Source organism: Podarcis pityusensis (genome assembly GCF_964106645.2).
Source record: "Podarcis pityusensis genome assembly, chromosome: 6".
In the NCBI taxonomy this organism is placed as follows: domain Eukaryota; kingdom Metazoa; phylum Chordata; class Lepidosauria; order Squamata; family Lacertidae; genus Podarcis; species Podarcis pityusensis.
Genome location: NC_138030.1, coordinates 18,416,804 through 18,433,655, shown reverse-complemented (window position 1 = coordinate 18,433,655; position 16,852 = coordinate 18,416,804). Strand labels below are relative to the sequence as shown.

Sequence of the window (16,852 nt, the reverse complement as noted above, 5' to 3'; positions counted from 1 at the left end):
ATGACCAAGCCGCTTGTGGAGCAACAGAACACTGACACCAGAGCAGTACACAGAAACGCCGTTTACCTTCCCGCCGGAGCGGTACCTATTTATCTACTTGCACTTTGATGTGCTTTCGAACTGCTAGGTTGGCAGGAGCAGGGACCGAGCAACAGGAGCTCATCCCATCACGGGGATTCGAACCACCGACCTTCTGATTAGCAAGCCCAAGGCTCAGTGGTTTAGACCACAGCGGCAGCAGGAGATAAAAGGGTTGGGCTCTGCAGAAATATATTTTGTCCTTCCTATGATTTAGGACTAAATTGGAGTGGGGCAACAGAAGATCCTTTCTGTTTAGATGTTGGTTTGGCCTGGTCATGTATAGAGCATGAAGTTAAGGCTCAATGTTTGGAACAAGTGGTGCATACAGTTCTGTGCCACCACAGATGCCAAGACCGAGTCCTATAAAAATATGGCAGACCACAGGTTCCCTACTCTTTGTTTACAGTGTCTACCAGCAAATTATTGAAGTTAGAAAGAGAGAACAACTTACCAGCCTTGAGTTTCTTCTTGTATCTTTGTGGCATTCTGAGAGGTAATCCAGCTCAGCCTGATGCATTTCCAGATATTCACTACAGGAAGAGAAGAATCAGATGTGATTATTATAAAGGTAAAGGGACCCCTGACCATTAGGTCCAGTCATGGACGACTCTGGAGTTGCGGCGCTCATCTCGCTTTATTGGCCCAGGGAACCGGCGTACAGCTTCCAGGTCATGTAGCCAGCATGACTAAGCCGCTTCTGGCGAACCAGAGCAGCGCACAGAAACGCCGTTTACCTTCCCGCCAGAGCGGTGGGGATTCGAACCACCAACCTTCTGATTGGCAAGTCCTAGGCTCTGTGGTTTAACCCACAGCGCCACCCACTATGCATAAATCAGAGGGGATTGTTTTAGGGAAGTGGGAGATATGCAGGAGAGTATTGGGCATGGGAAGGTTACATCTTCACACACATGTATATACTTGCCCCCAAGAAAAGCAAAACATTAGGATCAGCTTAGAACAGATGTTTATAGAATGAATTAAACATGCAAATTAATAATAATAATAAACTAAACGTTAAAAAAAAGACCTTCAACCAGCTGTATTGCAACATTCTCAGCTTTTAATTAGAAATGCCAATAATCCTGGAATGAAGTGTTCTAATTTAATTGGCTAGCCTGAAGTAGGAACCCTTTCAAAGAAAAGGAGGGAAGTACCCAGTCTCTGCTTAATTACTCTCCTCATTCTCCGATTCCAGCACATCTTCGAAGGAGGTTGATTGGTGGTTACTTTAATCACCGGATATCATTATGACATCCAGGTGATTGACAGGTGGGTAGTCTGGCCCACCTGTAAAAGTAGGCCTGGGAAGGATGGGGTGGGAATCCAGATCCACCTCACCCACCACTGGAAAGATCCAGTTCCCCAACCTTACTCTATGATAATCTATCTATCATCTATATCTATCTATCTATCTATCTATCTATCTATCTATCTATCTATCTATTGTTAACATGAAAGCCTCCTTATTGCCAAAGCAAGGAGGGTTCCCTGGCACTCAACAGAAGCTGTCATTGCAATGCTGAATAAAGCCCTAGAACTTCACTCTCCCATTTTACCCCTCTTCTGCACCACGGCTCCCTGCTATTTTGGAGAGTCCGTGGAAACAAGGGAATGGAATGGAAAATGCCTGTTGCCACTGAACAATTACCCTTCAGGGTTCTGGCCTCTTAGCTCCTGCTGGGTCCAGTGGGACACCCCCCTCCCAACACACAAAAAGTAGAAGTAATAGTTACAGACTCAAAACTCCATGTTAGCTCCCAGGGGGCAAAAACCTCCTAGGCTCACATTCCTCTAACTTTGTGAGTTAATTCAGACCAGACATGAATAACTCAATTTTCTCCTCTTGTATTTAAAAAAAGGATGCAGTCAGTGCTTCTTTACAAGATGCAGAACCTAAACAGGTCAATGTGTTTATGTTAAGTAGCCTGTGCCTTTTCCAAGTTACTTTTGGGGGCATTTTCCCCTCCCTCTAACCATTGCAAAGACAGTCCCACCCATCCACCCGAGACACATTGTTCCTCCAGAATCCAGCCATTTGATCATCTGCCAGTTAACACAAGAACAGTGGTCTCCGAAGCTAGTTTAAATATTTCTGCACTCCAACCTCTATAAAACGCGGCAGCGCAGTAAACTTACTGGAGCGAAAGGTTTGCTTGCTCTTATTTCATAAATTCCCAAGCCAAGCAAAGATAACACAAAACAAGTAGCTACCTGCATCAAAGGAAATTTATTATCCAAGAAAGCCATTCAGGAGCTGAACAGCTAGCTATTTATTTATGATTGCTAGCGATTTTGGCATATATATATATATATATATATAGGGGGGTGTCAGCGTTTGTCAAATTAAAAGTATAAGGCATGGATCAAGGCAGCGCTACCTTTAATTATAACACAACAATCCTTTCCCTCAATGGATATTGGTGGCAAGAAGTTGGTAGAGCACGAGGCTCTTAATCTCAAGGTTGTGAGTTCAAGCCCCACGTTGGACAAAAGATTCCTGCATTGCAGTGAGTTGGACCAGAAGACCATCGTAGTTCTTCCCAACTCTAAAATTCTATTATTCTACATTGTTGACTACTATCTGTTGGGCATTCTCCACATGGCTGAGTAATAATAATAATAATAAATAATAAATTTTTATTTATACCCCGCCCGCCCTGGCCAGAGCCAGGCTCAGGGCGGCTAACACCAATAAAATTACAATAAAACGTAATGGGGGGGGCAAACAAACAAACAAAAACCAGTTTATTAAAATACGGGTTAAAATACAATTTAAATGGTCATGTGTACATTTTCTTGGTTCCACTGAACTCCCCAAGGCTCTTTCTTCCCAGTAAGCAGGAACACCTCAAGGTGAGATGACTGCAAAAGGCTGTAGGTGGGACTGCTTTGAAGGGTGGTTTAGAAACTGCAGCTGGTGCAGAATCCTGACTGCTGACCAGAGCAAGACAGTCTGACCATATAGCAGCCATCATGGCATGACTGCACTGGCTGCAAATTAGTTTCCAGGCCCAGTTCAAAATCTTGGATTTGATCTATAAAGTCTTCCACAGGACCACAATACCAACTCTACAAGTCTATGAGTCTATTGTATGGCCGTCTCTCCCCTCGTGGATCAAACTGGACCTTGCATTTGTCATCTGAGGCCTTTCTCCCTGAGAGAGGTATTGAGGACGAAAGCATGAGAACAGGCCTTCTCAGTGGTGCCTCCCCATTTCAGAATGCTCTCCCTAGGGAGACTAGGCTGGCACCATCACTATCTGTTTTTAGGTGCCATTTTTATTCACCCAGGCTTTTGGACCCTGTTTTGAAGGGTAAATTATGCTTGCGGCCTCTTCTGCTGATCACCCTTTTTGTTGGGTGGGCTGAGCTACATCTGCCCTTTTATAAATGTAACCAAGGAGTATTTTAGGCTGCTTTTTACTTGCTTTTAATGTTCCTGTAAGTCTCTTTGAGTTACATTTGTGGAAAATATGACTAATAAATACAACAACAAACAAACAAAAACCTCCTCAAACTTTGTCTCTCTTGCTGACTAGGCCAACTGCAAACAGTTACTCTTCAGACCCAGGCATAATGTGATTAGCAGCTAGCATCCACCAGCCATGAACGCCCATTTAAGCAGACACGTTCCAGTTGTCAATATTGGTTGAGGAACCATATTCAGCTATTGCAAAAGTACCAAGAAAAGGCATCTCTCCCTGCAGGGCCCTGGAGCACAGGGTGAGTTATTTCCTTATGCTATACAACACTTTGCAGTTGGTGAATAAATGCTAATACAGAGAAGACAGTGAATAAATCCAAGACCCTTTTAGAATGTGGTTTTGAGGGGGGGTGTTTATTGGGTTATTGCTTTTGGCTTGATTTTATATGTTGTGGTCTTGTTGTGAACTGCCCTGAGACCTCCAGGTATAGGGCGGTGCATAAGTTGAATAAATAATAATAATAATGATTAATAAATGCACTTAGCAGCAGCTGAGTAAATGCTAACACAGAGAAGACAGCATATTCCAACATTCTAGTGTGATAAAAGGAATGGGCTGGGATGGGGAGAGAAGAGAAAGCCTTACTCGAGTCCTTTCTTCAAAGCTTCAAAAACCTTCTTCACTTGTTGTGGCTTGGGATCCCAGATGACCATCCCTTTCTGCAGAGAGGGATAGGTCTTGGCAGATTTCACTGACATTTTAGACCTCGTAGAACCTTTGCTGAGAGACTTCCTGCAGAAAGGGCAATTAAGAGAGAGAGAGGAGACCATGATGAATTTAAACAAGAACACAAATTGCTTGGCTTCACTGCCCATGATGAGGATGTAAGATTAGAAAGATGAGCCTAATTCCAAAACCTAATCCTCTGCATGTTAACTCAAAAATTAAATGCTACCCAGTCGAAGTGTGTTCTGGTTAGGAAGAGAACAGTGCTACCTTAACAAACACATCTTCCAAAACCAGCGCAGGGGAGAATCACATGCTGCCCATTGATTGCTTTTTACACATACCCTCCTGATACTCCTGTATCTCTGGAGCATTTAAACCAGGCTTCCTCAAACTCAGCCCTTCAGATGTTTTTGGCCTACAGCTCCCATGATCCCTAGATAGTAGGACCAATGGTCAGGGATGCTGGGAACTGTAGCCTCAAAACATCTGGAGGGCCGAGTTTGAGAAAGCCCGATTTAAACCTTCCTATCCTTGCCAGTTCTCCCCCAGAATTTTATTTATTTATTTGATAGAATTTTACACCATCCCTCCACAAAGGTTTCCTAGCTGGTTACAATAAGACCTACTGAAAGACAAAACAGCAGTCAGAAACAAGCTAGCAAGCAGCATTAAACAAAAAAACAAAAAAAAAGGCTGAGATGTTTTTATTTTATTTCATTTTAAAATAAATTGTTTCCCTGGAACAGAAGAGTTAACAGTATTAGTAGAGTAGCCATTTAAGCATTGCCAAAGAGAGAGAGAATGATTCATCTATAAAAAAAGACAAAGGATGTATCCAATATTAGCCCTACTTAGAGTAGACCCATTCAAATTCATGGGCATGGCTAACTTAAACCCAAGGGGTAGAGTTCAACGTCATGCTATGACGAATGTTCCATCTTCACAAACTTTACAGCTCGCCAAATGGAACAATCATCCAGCCTCTTTCTCTCCCTGCCACACAGTATGCAGGTCTGGGGTTCACCAACCCATACCCCTAGCCAATGTTGGGGGGCATGGGAAAGAGGCGGGAGAGAAGCCCTGTTGAGCGAGCGAAAATCTCCATATTTATTTATATACAGGCATCAGAATGGCTTCTAAACAGTTTGCAAGTGTAAAACTAATTATAAGAGCATACACACATAACCAAAATACACACATAATGAAAGCACCCATGATTAAAATGGACACTGGAACAAACTCATTGAAACAGAGTAGCCACTGAAACTATTAAAACAGCTATTAGATCTGGAGATTCAAATCAGGAGAATGCTTGCCTAAACATGTTGCTGGACTTCCATTGCCCATTACCGCCAATCATTGGCTATGCTGGCTGGGCCTGGCAGGAGATGGAGTCCCATCAACATCTGAAGAGCCACAGGTAACACACACGCCCTCAATCCATGTATTAACCAGTGCCATTTGGTCTGTACCCTAACCAACAGCCACCTGGGAAGAATATACTAACCATGTCTGCTCAGAAGGAAGTCCTAATGAATTCAGTGAGGTTTATTCCCAAGTAGGTGGTGATAGGATCACAGCCTAAACTACTGCAGCGTTTCACTGCAATGTTAATGGATAATAGCATCTGTTTCACTTACACAATGCACAGTTTCTTGACAGTAAGCCCCACTGAAGTCACTGAGACTACGTTCAGTTAAACATAGTGGGTGGCACCCTACTAAGTCCTACTCAGAGCAGACCCAGTGGCGGAGCATATGCCCACGCTGCCCAGGGCAGGGAGGCGCACTCCCAAGGGGGTGTGGTGCGGAAGGTGCCCTCCCAGGTACGGGATAGCCGCTCAGGTACCTGGAGCGGCGCGCGCGCCCTGCAGCTGGGGGCAGAGCAAGCCACCCATGGCGGACATTTGGCGCACCGCCCGCTCGTAACTCCCAAGCTCCCCCAAGCTGTCAAAATGAAGGGGGAAGAGGGGAATGCTGCTGGCAAAGTGGAGCAGCTCTCTCCCTTACCCCGACGGCTCAAGGTAGGCTTGGGAGTTGCGGGCAGGCAGTGCACCAAATGTCACCCCCCTCAGTGAGGGCACCCGGTGCAGTCCGCCCCCCCCCCACCCTTCCTATGCAGACCCTGAGCAGACGCACTGAAATTAACAAACCTTAGTTGGTCATGTCCTCAGCTTCAATGGGGCAACTCTGAGTAGGACCAGCATTAACTACCACTCAGAAGAATTAGGTTGTACGCTATTTGTCTAGAGAGAAATTCAAAGAAAGAAAGAAAGAAAGAAAGAAAGAAAGAAAGAAAGAAAGAAAAGTCCCTATCATTCTCTCTACTTAAACAGTGAGTCATCTTACCTCTCTGTAAGATAAAGAAAACTAAATCTTTAAACTTCTGCCCTCCTTGCTAAACCAACTTATTTTTTGTTCCTCCTTTGGAACACAGGACAGAACAAGTTGCATTAATTTAAGAGTCCCACTTGGAACAAAAAAACCTCAGTATCTTTTACAGCATAATACTATGTAGCTGTGTAAATACAAAGAGCCACTGAACCACTGAGCATTGCTCACCTATCCAAGTAAAGGCAATCCAGGGAATCTCTGTTGAAGGTGGTCTTTTTTCTGACAGATTCCTGGCTAGTTTATCCCTCTCTTGGAATACTTGATGATTTGTACCTGACTTTTGCTGACTCCCTTGTCCTTTAATCATTTATTTACTTTTCAGAAAGTCAAGCTCAGTGAATTCTTGCCTCCTTTAACATCATCCATTCTCTCCTTGCAATCAACTGGATTTCCACCCCACCTGTTAATAAACAAACAAACAAAGGCTGCAGCAGACACACCTGGCTAGTTCTATCAGCTGTTGTGAGAGTGGTGTCTTGGAGCTCAATCCTACCCATGCTTACTCAGAAGCAAGACCCACCATTTCCCAAGAAAGTACATTTACCATTGCAGCCTCAGGGCTCTTTCCAATGTCTGCTAGTGCAAGAGCTCTTGGTTAGTGGATGGGTGAGTTTTAGGGTTGTGCAACAGAGAGATCCAGTGCAAAAGCTGCACTAGCGGAAACTCGTTGTGTAAGCGATTACACAATCCATCGGGAAACAAAGTTATCAGCAAACTGCTTGTGCCCTTCTCTTACGCGGTAGCATTCTGCTGGTGCAAAACATTTTGCCAGCAGCAACAAATATGCCACTTAGTGACTTTAATTTAGCACTACGTCAGAGAAAACCCTCCGTTATATGCAGCAATTGATGTGTACCTAGAATTTGCCCTCTCTAGGAATGAATGAAGGTTATCTGACGAGAGGGATAATGTGATCCTATTAAAGCTTCCAGTCACTTACTTAAGAATCTCAGTGATGTATGCTTAGATCATACTGCAGTTCTCTGCCAAGATCAGAGTAATGTCCATTGAACTCAGTGTGATTGTCTACTAAGTAAATATGCAGAGTCTGGACCTGCACAGTTCTAACCCCTGAAGACTGCTTTCGGCATAATCAGAAATGTTTGGGGGGCAGCCAGTTGATCCTTCATTGTTTTGCATAACTATGTGGCAAAGCAAGGATCAGAAGTGGCTATGAGCTGACTCAACAGGCCTTAGTTTATACCTGCTGAAGTTCCTTCTTCTAAAGCAGTATTTCCCAAACTAGGGTCTCCAGCTGTTTTTGGACTACAACTCCCATCATCCCTGACCACTGGCCCCACAAGCTAAGGATTATGGGAGTTGTAGTCCAAAAAAAACCACCACAGCTGGAAACACTGTTCTAAAGGTTTGGGAGCCCTTTTTGGATCTGGCCACCCTGCATTGGAAACAAGTCTCTACTTGCATTGACTTTAATGCAAACTATGAAGTTGAGTTCACACTATGCGTGGAAAGCTCACAGGGTGCTCCATCTGTCTTCAACCTTATTATCAGACCAGCAAATATCAACTTACTTATTATCTACCACCTGCCATGGAACCCAAAGTTCTAAGTCAATGATCACACCCCAACCTGCTTAGCTTATGGGCCCTGGGACCTATTATCCTGACCCAGCAAAGATGATGCCTTATCAAAACACTCATCCAGGTGCATTATCCTTTGATTTTCAACTTAAGCTGAAACAAGGACAATTAAATGCAATAGAAGGTGGAATTCTACCAAAAATTATTGTGGTCAAGACCCAATGCACTGTTAAACCTCCTAAAGAATGTTGATGTCAATTGGCTTCAGTGCCTTTTAAGACAGTGTTGGATTGTGGCCTGTATCTTGCAATGTTCAAGCTCCAACTCATTGTAGTTTGAGCGTCTGGCCATAAACATTGCCTACAAGTGGTGCAGAAATCATAAATAACAGCAGCATCTGTTTTCTGGAAGTCCTGAAGCCTACTTGTAGTGCAAGCCCTTCCTTGCTAAAATGGGACTTCGGTTTTGCAATCTCTCCACCACCCTGCAAAAGTACATAAAGACCTGATTGTTGTTGCTTTTAAAAATGCTTTACAACTGGATAGTAACTGGATAGCCTTCAGGGAAATGTAAACTCGCTTCTTTGGAGCATTCTTACTCTGCTGGAGGTGCTCTGGTCCTGGAAACAGCTGTTCGACTCCTTTCCCTGCAAGAACTCCCACTATGTACTGCAGTCTCAAATCTGTTTGTTCAATTGCCTGCTTGGTTTTCTTCTCCCTGCCCCCCCAATTCCCCGCCTTTTGAAGTTTAGACAACCAGCACAATGCAGAAAGGACTTGCTGGAGCTTGATATTGTTCAGGTTTTATAATGGAAGTGGAAATCCATGTACGCATTTTGGGGTGAGTGTGATAAACCTAAGAGTCTGTCACCTTCTCCAGATTGGTGAGATCATCTTCAGAGGCCCTAGCAAACGGTAGCCAACACTCTATATTTTGTTGGACTCACCACAGCCATCATGACCAATGGTTAGAAATTAAGGGAGTTGATGTCCAAAAATATCTGGAAGGCACCATGCTGACTACCCAGTCCATATCCTCCCCTCATCCAAAATCAGAGGTTATGAAACCCCTTTGAAAGGAAGATTACTTTATTTTCTGTTTAGTGCTACATGAAAACTTTTAGATTTGCCCAAGCCTTTTAGTTATATGTCTATCCTAGGCGAGGCTGTTAACTCAGTTTTTACTGTGTTTGCTTTCACTATATTCATATGATGATGATGATGATGATTGCTTTATTATACACCTTTAGGCATTCCTTTTTAACCAGGCCTTTAGTTGATTTGATTGACATCCTATGCCCTTTTAAAATGTGGTTCTTTGGGGGGAGGGGAGCGTTATTGGATTGCTGTTTTTATTTTGATTATATATACAGTGTTACATACTGTATACGGGTTACATACGCTTCAGGTTACAGACTCCGCTAACCCAGAAATAGTACCTTGGGTTAAGAACTTTGCTTCAAGATAAGAACAGAAATCGTGCTCCGGCGGCGCATCAGCAGCAGGAGGCCCCATTAGCTAAAGTGGTACCTCAGGTTAAGAACAGTTTCAGGTCAAGAACGGACCTGCGGAATGAATTAAGTACTTAACCCGAGGTACCACTGTACAGTACTGCAGTGCCAGGGCAGAACCTGCTATTTCCCAGAACTGTAAAGCAGTAAGAATCACCTATTGCAATGGCAACAACACATGCAGCATCCTATAACGTGGTTTATACACAAGTGTTTCACCTTAAGAACGGACCTCCGGAACGAATTAAGTACTTAACCCGAGGTACCACTGTATTCTGGTTTTATATTTTTATTTTGTTCTGTGATCCGCCCTGAGACGTCCAGGTATAGGGTGGTATATAAATTCAATATATAATAATAATAATAATAAATTAATAATAATAATAATAATTTATATTTGTATACCGCCCCTCATATGCAGATCTCAGGGCAGTTCATGACATAAAATGACAATATAAAAACCACAAAATAAGTACAGTGGTACCTTGGTTCTCAAACACCTTGGTGTTCAAACACCTTGGTGCGCAAACAACTTGGAACCCAAACACTGCAAACCCGGAAGTAAGTGTTCCGGTTTGCGAACTTATTTCAGAAGCCGAACGTGCTCCGTTTTGAGTGTTACACTTCTGATTTGAGAGCCACACTTCCATTTTGAGTGTTACGCTGACGTCTGCCTGTTTTTGCTATTTATTTTGCATTTTTGTTTTTGCGGCTCTTTTTGTTTTGTTTTTGCGACTGTGTGGAACCCAGTCCAGCTACTGATTGATTGTGCGACTGCAGTAGATAGTTTATTGCTTTCATTTTAAAAGGCACTGGATGTCAATCTTGTAAGCCACTCTGAGAGTCATGACTGGAGAGCAGGTGAAAAATATTTTAAACCAATTAAAATAGTACCTTCTCTGTGTTCAAACCCCTTCGCTCTCCCTCACATGCACCTGTGCCTGCTCCACATACATTCATTTGAGTACACAAGCGTGAGATGCAACACTCTAACACAACATTCAAGCACATAGGCCTCATTCAGTCATTGCAATAAGACTGGGTTTCTGGTTTAGTGGTTTGATAAGATGAAGGAGCATGCTGCTGCGTGCTTCCTGGATAATCCCACTTCACGATTCCTCTGGAGTGGGCAGGGGAAATAAACCAGGAAACCTTGGCATCCAGTTATATCTGGGCCTGGGGATGGATGAATCTGTCACATTTGGTTTCTCTACATTTTGCACCCTGCTTGACTGTTAAGTACAGTGGTACCTCAGGTTAAGTACTTAATTCGTTCCGGAGGCCCGTTTTTAACCTGAAACTGTTCTTAACCTGAAGCACCACTTTAGCTAATTGGGCCTCCCACTGCCACCGGAGCATGATTTCTGTTCTCATCCTGAAGCAAAGTTCTTAACCTAAAGCACTATTTCTGGGCTAACGGAGTCTGTAACCTGAAGCATATGTAACCTGAAGCGTATGTAACCCGAGGTACCACTGTACTCAGCTTGCATATCTGCAAGTATCTAAGTGGGGGAATAGCAGGGGGTTTCACATGAAAATGGCACATGGGCAAGAACTGAAACCCCAGGAACATTGGAATACGCCCTGTACTGAGTCAGGACAGGTCACCCAAGCCCTTCATTGTCAACACTGGCTGGCAGCAGCTCTCCAGAATTTCAGACAGGGGTCTCAGTCCTACCTAGAGATGCCGGGGATTGAACCGGAAACCTTCTGCATGCATAGCAGATGTTCTACCACTGAGCTAGCCCTCCTTGCCCAGAGCTATCAATCCATTTTGGGGAGCGGGGAAACGAGCTACTAAAACGAATGAGATGGGAGAGCAGCTTGTGGCTTTGAATGGCTAGGTTGAGCCAGAATAACAAGACGCAAATAAGCTGAGGAAAAGAAAAAGGAACTTGTTGCTTGTAACGGTGCGACTCACATTAATTTTCGGCTCTGCGCATTGCTGAACCCAGCAAAGGAACAGCTCCTGCTGATCCTTCCCCCATCAGCAGGGGAGTCAAATGTGAGTTTCACCGACATGGTTCCTGGTTAGCGTGTCTGTTGCCTCTGGAAATAAAAGGAGAAACAGATGAAATTAGACAGGAAGTAGATAAAATGCTCAACTATTTGTACAGAACAAGGGGTTATTTTTTTTAAAAAAACATCCTGCAGTCAGGATAGCTCAGTTGGTAGAGCATGAAACTTTTAAATCTCAGGGTTTAGGTACAAGCCCCATATTGGGTGAAAGGTACCCTGCACTGCAGGGGGTTGGACTAGATGACCCTCATGGTCCCTTCCAACTCTATGATTCTATTATTCTATGATACTACGTATCGATTGATATCATGTATTGTCCTTAAAAGGAGAATTGCAGGAGTATTGTGCAAACGTTGGCTCGTGCATTGACTGCATTCCCATCGTCCCCCTACAGATCTGTCTGCTAAATGCATTTTCTACATTTCCCCGCCACAACAAACAACCCATTTAATACATCCTCCATTGTATCAGCAGCTGCACCAGCTAATCTGTTTTGCAAGCTGTAATTGTGTTCTTCCTCTGCTGCCCCAAGGAAACACTGAGGGTGCTTGTAGTTGTGGATGATTTAGCAGTTCAGTGGTCCCTTGGTTTACGAACTTAATCCGTTCCAGAGGTCTGTTCTTAAACCGAAACCGTTCTTAAACCAAGGTGCGCTTTCCCTAATGAGGCCTCCCGCCGCCGGTGCCCTCCCACTGTTCAGATTCTGTTCATAGACAGAGGCAAAGTTCTCAAACACTACTTCCAGTTTTGTGGAGTTTGTAAACCAAATCGTTCATAAACAGAGCTGTTCTTAAACCGAGGTACCACTCTACTCAATCGTTGCTGTTCCGGGACGGTTGAGCGGTATGCAATTCGCATATAAAATGGGTGATGTGGAGAGAGACCATTGGTCCAAATAGCTCAGGATGGCCTATGGTGACAGGCAGTGATTCCCTGGGGAGATTCAAGGACTAAACTTGGGACCTTCTCCATGGACATCATGTGCTCCACCGCTGAGTTATGGCTTTTCTCCACATGCATGGTCTGGGTTGCACCACTTACTCTACAGCCCAACTCCTGTGCTGTACATTTGCTTGGAACAATGTAGCACCAAGCTATTGTTGTTGTTGTTGCTGCTGCTGCTGCTATTACCAAATTATGCACACATACATGAGATCTCATTTCTGGGCAACTGTTCAGCTGCTCCAAGCTAGCATCCCTAGCAAAACAGAAGTCCCTGCCTCTCTTACAATTTCCAATCAATGGTCCAGCTATCAAGGGAAGAAAGAGATGAAGTCAGACTATTCATCGGCACCAAAATACCCCTTCCCCCCAGCATCAGCCTGGCAGCGCTTTGCATAATTCTGTAACTGGATCCACACCAATGGGCTTGCACAGACTTCCACTGAAAGTTACACTGGACTCTTGTTTGTTTTTCCAGAAGTTGCCCGATATAGCTTTACCACGCCAGGATCAAAATCTTGGTCGCTGGCAGGCTTTCGCTCCCAAAGCACAACATTGCCTCTCGTTAATTAATCTAACTCAGGTCATGTTGGCTTCCCCCAACAAACGTGGTTTCCTTTGGCTGCTGCTTCTGTTCCCATCATCACTCACTCCCCTTTTGTTCCTTGGGGGAATTTGGATTCCCAGTGCTGCATGTGCGTAGAATTTAGACCCATGTCTTAAAATGCAACATACATGTAAATTCTGTCCATGCAGCGAAAGGATGACAATGAATCTCTCTCCCTCCCTCTCTCTCTCTCTCTCTCACACACACACACAGCTGAGCTGCAAAGTAAGCAACAAATCTAAATGTTTGCCTTTAACAAAGAATTGAGAGGCACCCAATTCCTGCCACTCATTCCAAGCAAAGCTCCCATTCACATCCGGAAGAGAACTTCTCTAACTTCCAGACAAAATGCCTTTTTGAATGCTATTAGCAATTGTGTAGATGGGCTTTCAAGGAGGAAACAGCATGTCCAGGGGGCCTGAACTGGATGGAAACTTTGGGTAGTGGCCAGGGGTGGGCAGGGAAGAGCTTTAACCTCCCTCCCACCCTGTTGCAGTCAAATCTGCTCCCCCCATGCCCGCTATTTAAACCGGGCCGGGGGGAGCTCCCATTAGCAACTGCTATAAAAATGAAACATTTGCATGTGTAGTCTGAATAAGGTACTGAGGTTTAAATGGTACTGGACCACCATATTGTACCATCCAGCTGCCTTGATTCAGCAGCCATCCAATGTCAGGCTCTCAACAGAAAGCGAATGTGCTGATCTATATAGTGACCACAACCATTTTCACCCCAAGTCAGCACTTTGTTGCACAAATTTGTATAGAATGTGTCATTTCCCCCAAGGGGACTCAGTTGTTCCAACTGTGCAATGAGGGAAATTCTAATGATCTCCAGAGCTCAACATGATCAATAGATTGGTGACCCGCTAACCTGGTTTGGCTGCAGGATAAAAGGTAAAGGAGCCCCGGACAGTTAAGTCCAGTCAAAGGAGACTATGGGGTTGCGGCACTCATCCCGTTTTCAGGCCGAGGGAGCTGGTGTTTGTTCACAGACAGCTTTCTGGCTCATGTGGCCAGAATGACTAAACCGCTTCTGGTGCAACAGGACACCGTGACGGAAGCCAGAGTGCACGGAAACACCGTTTACCTTCCCACCACAGCAGTGCCTATTTATCTACTTGCACTAGTGTGCTTTCGTACTGCTAGGATGGCAGGAGCTGGGACAGAGCAACGGGAGCTCACCCCGTTGCAGGGATTCGAACCGCCAACCTTCCAATCGGCAAGCCCAAGAGGCTCAGTGGCAGGATATTCCCATGAGGCCTGCAAGCTGACTTGGTGCGAAACAGAGAAAAGTCATTCCATCATTGCAATCATTAGAGCTGAAGTAAATAAACCACTTAATAATAAGGTTTTGTTTTTTTAAAAAAAGACCTTGCATAACAAGCAATTAAAAGAAGACATTTGCAGGCTTGACCTTGTGGTTATTTCCTGACCCCGCTCCCATGACACCAGATGTGCAGGGAATAAATAAATTCCTGAGGCCTCTGTTTTATTCTCTAGCGTGGAAATCTTTGCAATATCAACTCAAGAAAGTTGCCATGGTGTGTGTTCTGCCGCTGGAAGAGTGCAATGGAAGGGGAAGGGGAAGGAGGGCATTGCCCTCTTGTTGACGTTCCAAAGAATGTTTTCGGTCCTCTTCTGTTGCACCCAGAAAATCAGTTCATATGCGCCCAGGACCATCGTCTTCTGCTGAACCCAGACTCTGGCACCAAGTCAGAAGTGCAGCAGCCAAGAAGAAGAGAAGGTCCACCGGACAAATGCCTGTCAGGTTCTATTAGGCTGGGAACAGGCACCAGAACTGCTTCTTTTCTAGAAAGGTTGAAGAAAGTTTGAAACTGGGATCACAGCTTATGGTGCGTACACTCAGCCCACTGTAACACAAGAGCATCAGAAGCTGTCAGATGCTGAGTTGGATCATTGGCCTATCTAGCTCAGTAGTGTCTTCCAGATGGTGGTGGACCACAGCTACCACCACCCCGACCATTCACCATGCTGCTTGGGAGTGATGGGAGTTGCAGTTTAACATCTGGAGGACACAATTCTGGCTACACAGTTTAGAGCACAGACTCTCTACTGATTGGCTCTCCAGGGAGTTCCTCCATCCTTAACTGGAGATGTCAGGGGTTGGACCAGGGATTTTCTGCATGCAAGCCTCGTACTCTACCACCTGGCTCTTGTTGCTGTTAAAGCTCAGTTCAAGGTGCTTGCAAAGGAGTAGGTGCTGCAGTGCACAAAGTCACCAACTGAAATATACTCGGGGGACTGTAGGGAGCCAGTGTGGTGTAGTGGTTCAGAGCAGTGGACTCATAATCTGGTGAACCGGGTTTGATTCCCTGCTCCTCCACATGCAGCTGCTGGGTGACCTTGGGCTAGTCACACTTCTTTGAAGTCTCTCAGCCCCACACACCTCACAGAGTGTTTGTTGTGAGGGAGGGAGGGAAAGGAGAATGTTAGCCGCTTTGAGACTCCTTACAGTAGTGATAAAGCGGGATATCAAATCCAAACTCCTTCTTCTGTACTGATTTCATGCTCTTTATTGCAGCTTGTAAAACAGTGGTTCATTTGCCCCCCAAACCTTAGGCTTTTATATACATTATTTACGCAATGAGTCCCATCTGATTGGCTGATTCTGCTTCCCTCCTGGAGCCTGACTGGTCTTTTCCTGTAGGCCAATCAGTTGTTGCATTCTAGGTTCCTACTTGCCTGTTGTTCTAGGATCCAAGCTTAGTACATAACACCAGCCTTGGGTCATCCACCATGAACCCCAAGACCTTCGCACTGATTCTTCGAACAAAAGCCAGCTAGAAGACCCCACACATTCTTGGCTTCTTTGCTGCTCCTTCCCTTCCCCTGTTCCTTTAGATCCCAGTGCTAGCCTAGGAGAAATTATGCTAGCGCAGTGAGTGGGAAATTGGAGCTGAACCTAGGCATTTCTGAGGATCCCAGGGGCTACTTTTGGCACGCGTGTGTGTCCACTCTGCTCTCTGTGTGTTACCTGTGTATGTGGAACATGTGAGCCTTTCCATGAAGCTCTAATTCGGATTTGGGGGGGGGGGATCAAATTTAAGGAAGTGCAGAAACATATTTACAACTGCTCCTAATTAAATAGAATCTGGCCTCCATTCAAATGCTTCTTTCCCTGCCAGGGAGGAGCTCGGAAGGAGACCTCCAAAGATGTATTGCTGAAATCCATCTGCAAAGTTCACTTGGCCCGGTCAGGCTGAGCTCAAGCCTCTAAGTATTTCTCTTCCCTTGCCCTCCACTTGGGGTATGTGCACAGTCAACTTCAGCAGGGGGGAGACAAAACACTGAAATGAAATGGGGGCTAGTCAGTTAGAATCGTAGAATTGAATCATAGAATTCTAGAGTTGGAAGGGACCATCCGGGTCATCTAGTCCAACCCCCTGCAATGCAGGGGGTTCAATTTTCATTCATTCCACAACAATTCATGCACAGAACAATCAAGGAGCATTCCGATTTGGGGTGGCCACCCAGATGCCTGTGGGAAACCTACAAGCAAGATTCAAGCACAACAGCATGACCCACGCCCAGCAACTAGTATTCAGAAGTAATATTGTCCCCGACAGTGGCGGCAGAGCAGAG

At 44.9% G+C, this 16,852-nt stretch overlaps 1 protein-coding gene across 4 annotated transcripts in view; it reads right to left on the bottom strand.

Moving 5' to 3' along the window:
- The window catches only part of RIPOR3 (RIPOR family member 3), a 102,800-nt gene that overhangs the window by 48,276 nt on the left and 37,672 nt on the right, over window positions 1-16,852 (bottom strand). For all 4 annotated transcript variants that reach the window (XM_081011081.1, XM_081011082.1, XM_081011083.1 and 1 more), the window contains exons 2-4: window positions 11,601-11,728; window positions 4,152-4,298; window positions 533-611 (exon numbers count right to left, since the gene is read on the bottom strand). In XM_081011081.1, the coding sequence (XP_080867207.1) occupies window positions 533-611; window positions 4,152-4,298; window positions 11,601-11,701 (327 nt within the window). In that variant the 5' untranslated portion in view covers window positions 11,702-11,728. The remainder of the gene's footprint in view (window positions 1-532; window positions 612-4,151; window positions 4,299-11,600; window positions 11,729-16,852) is intronic.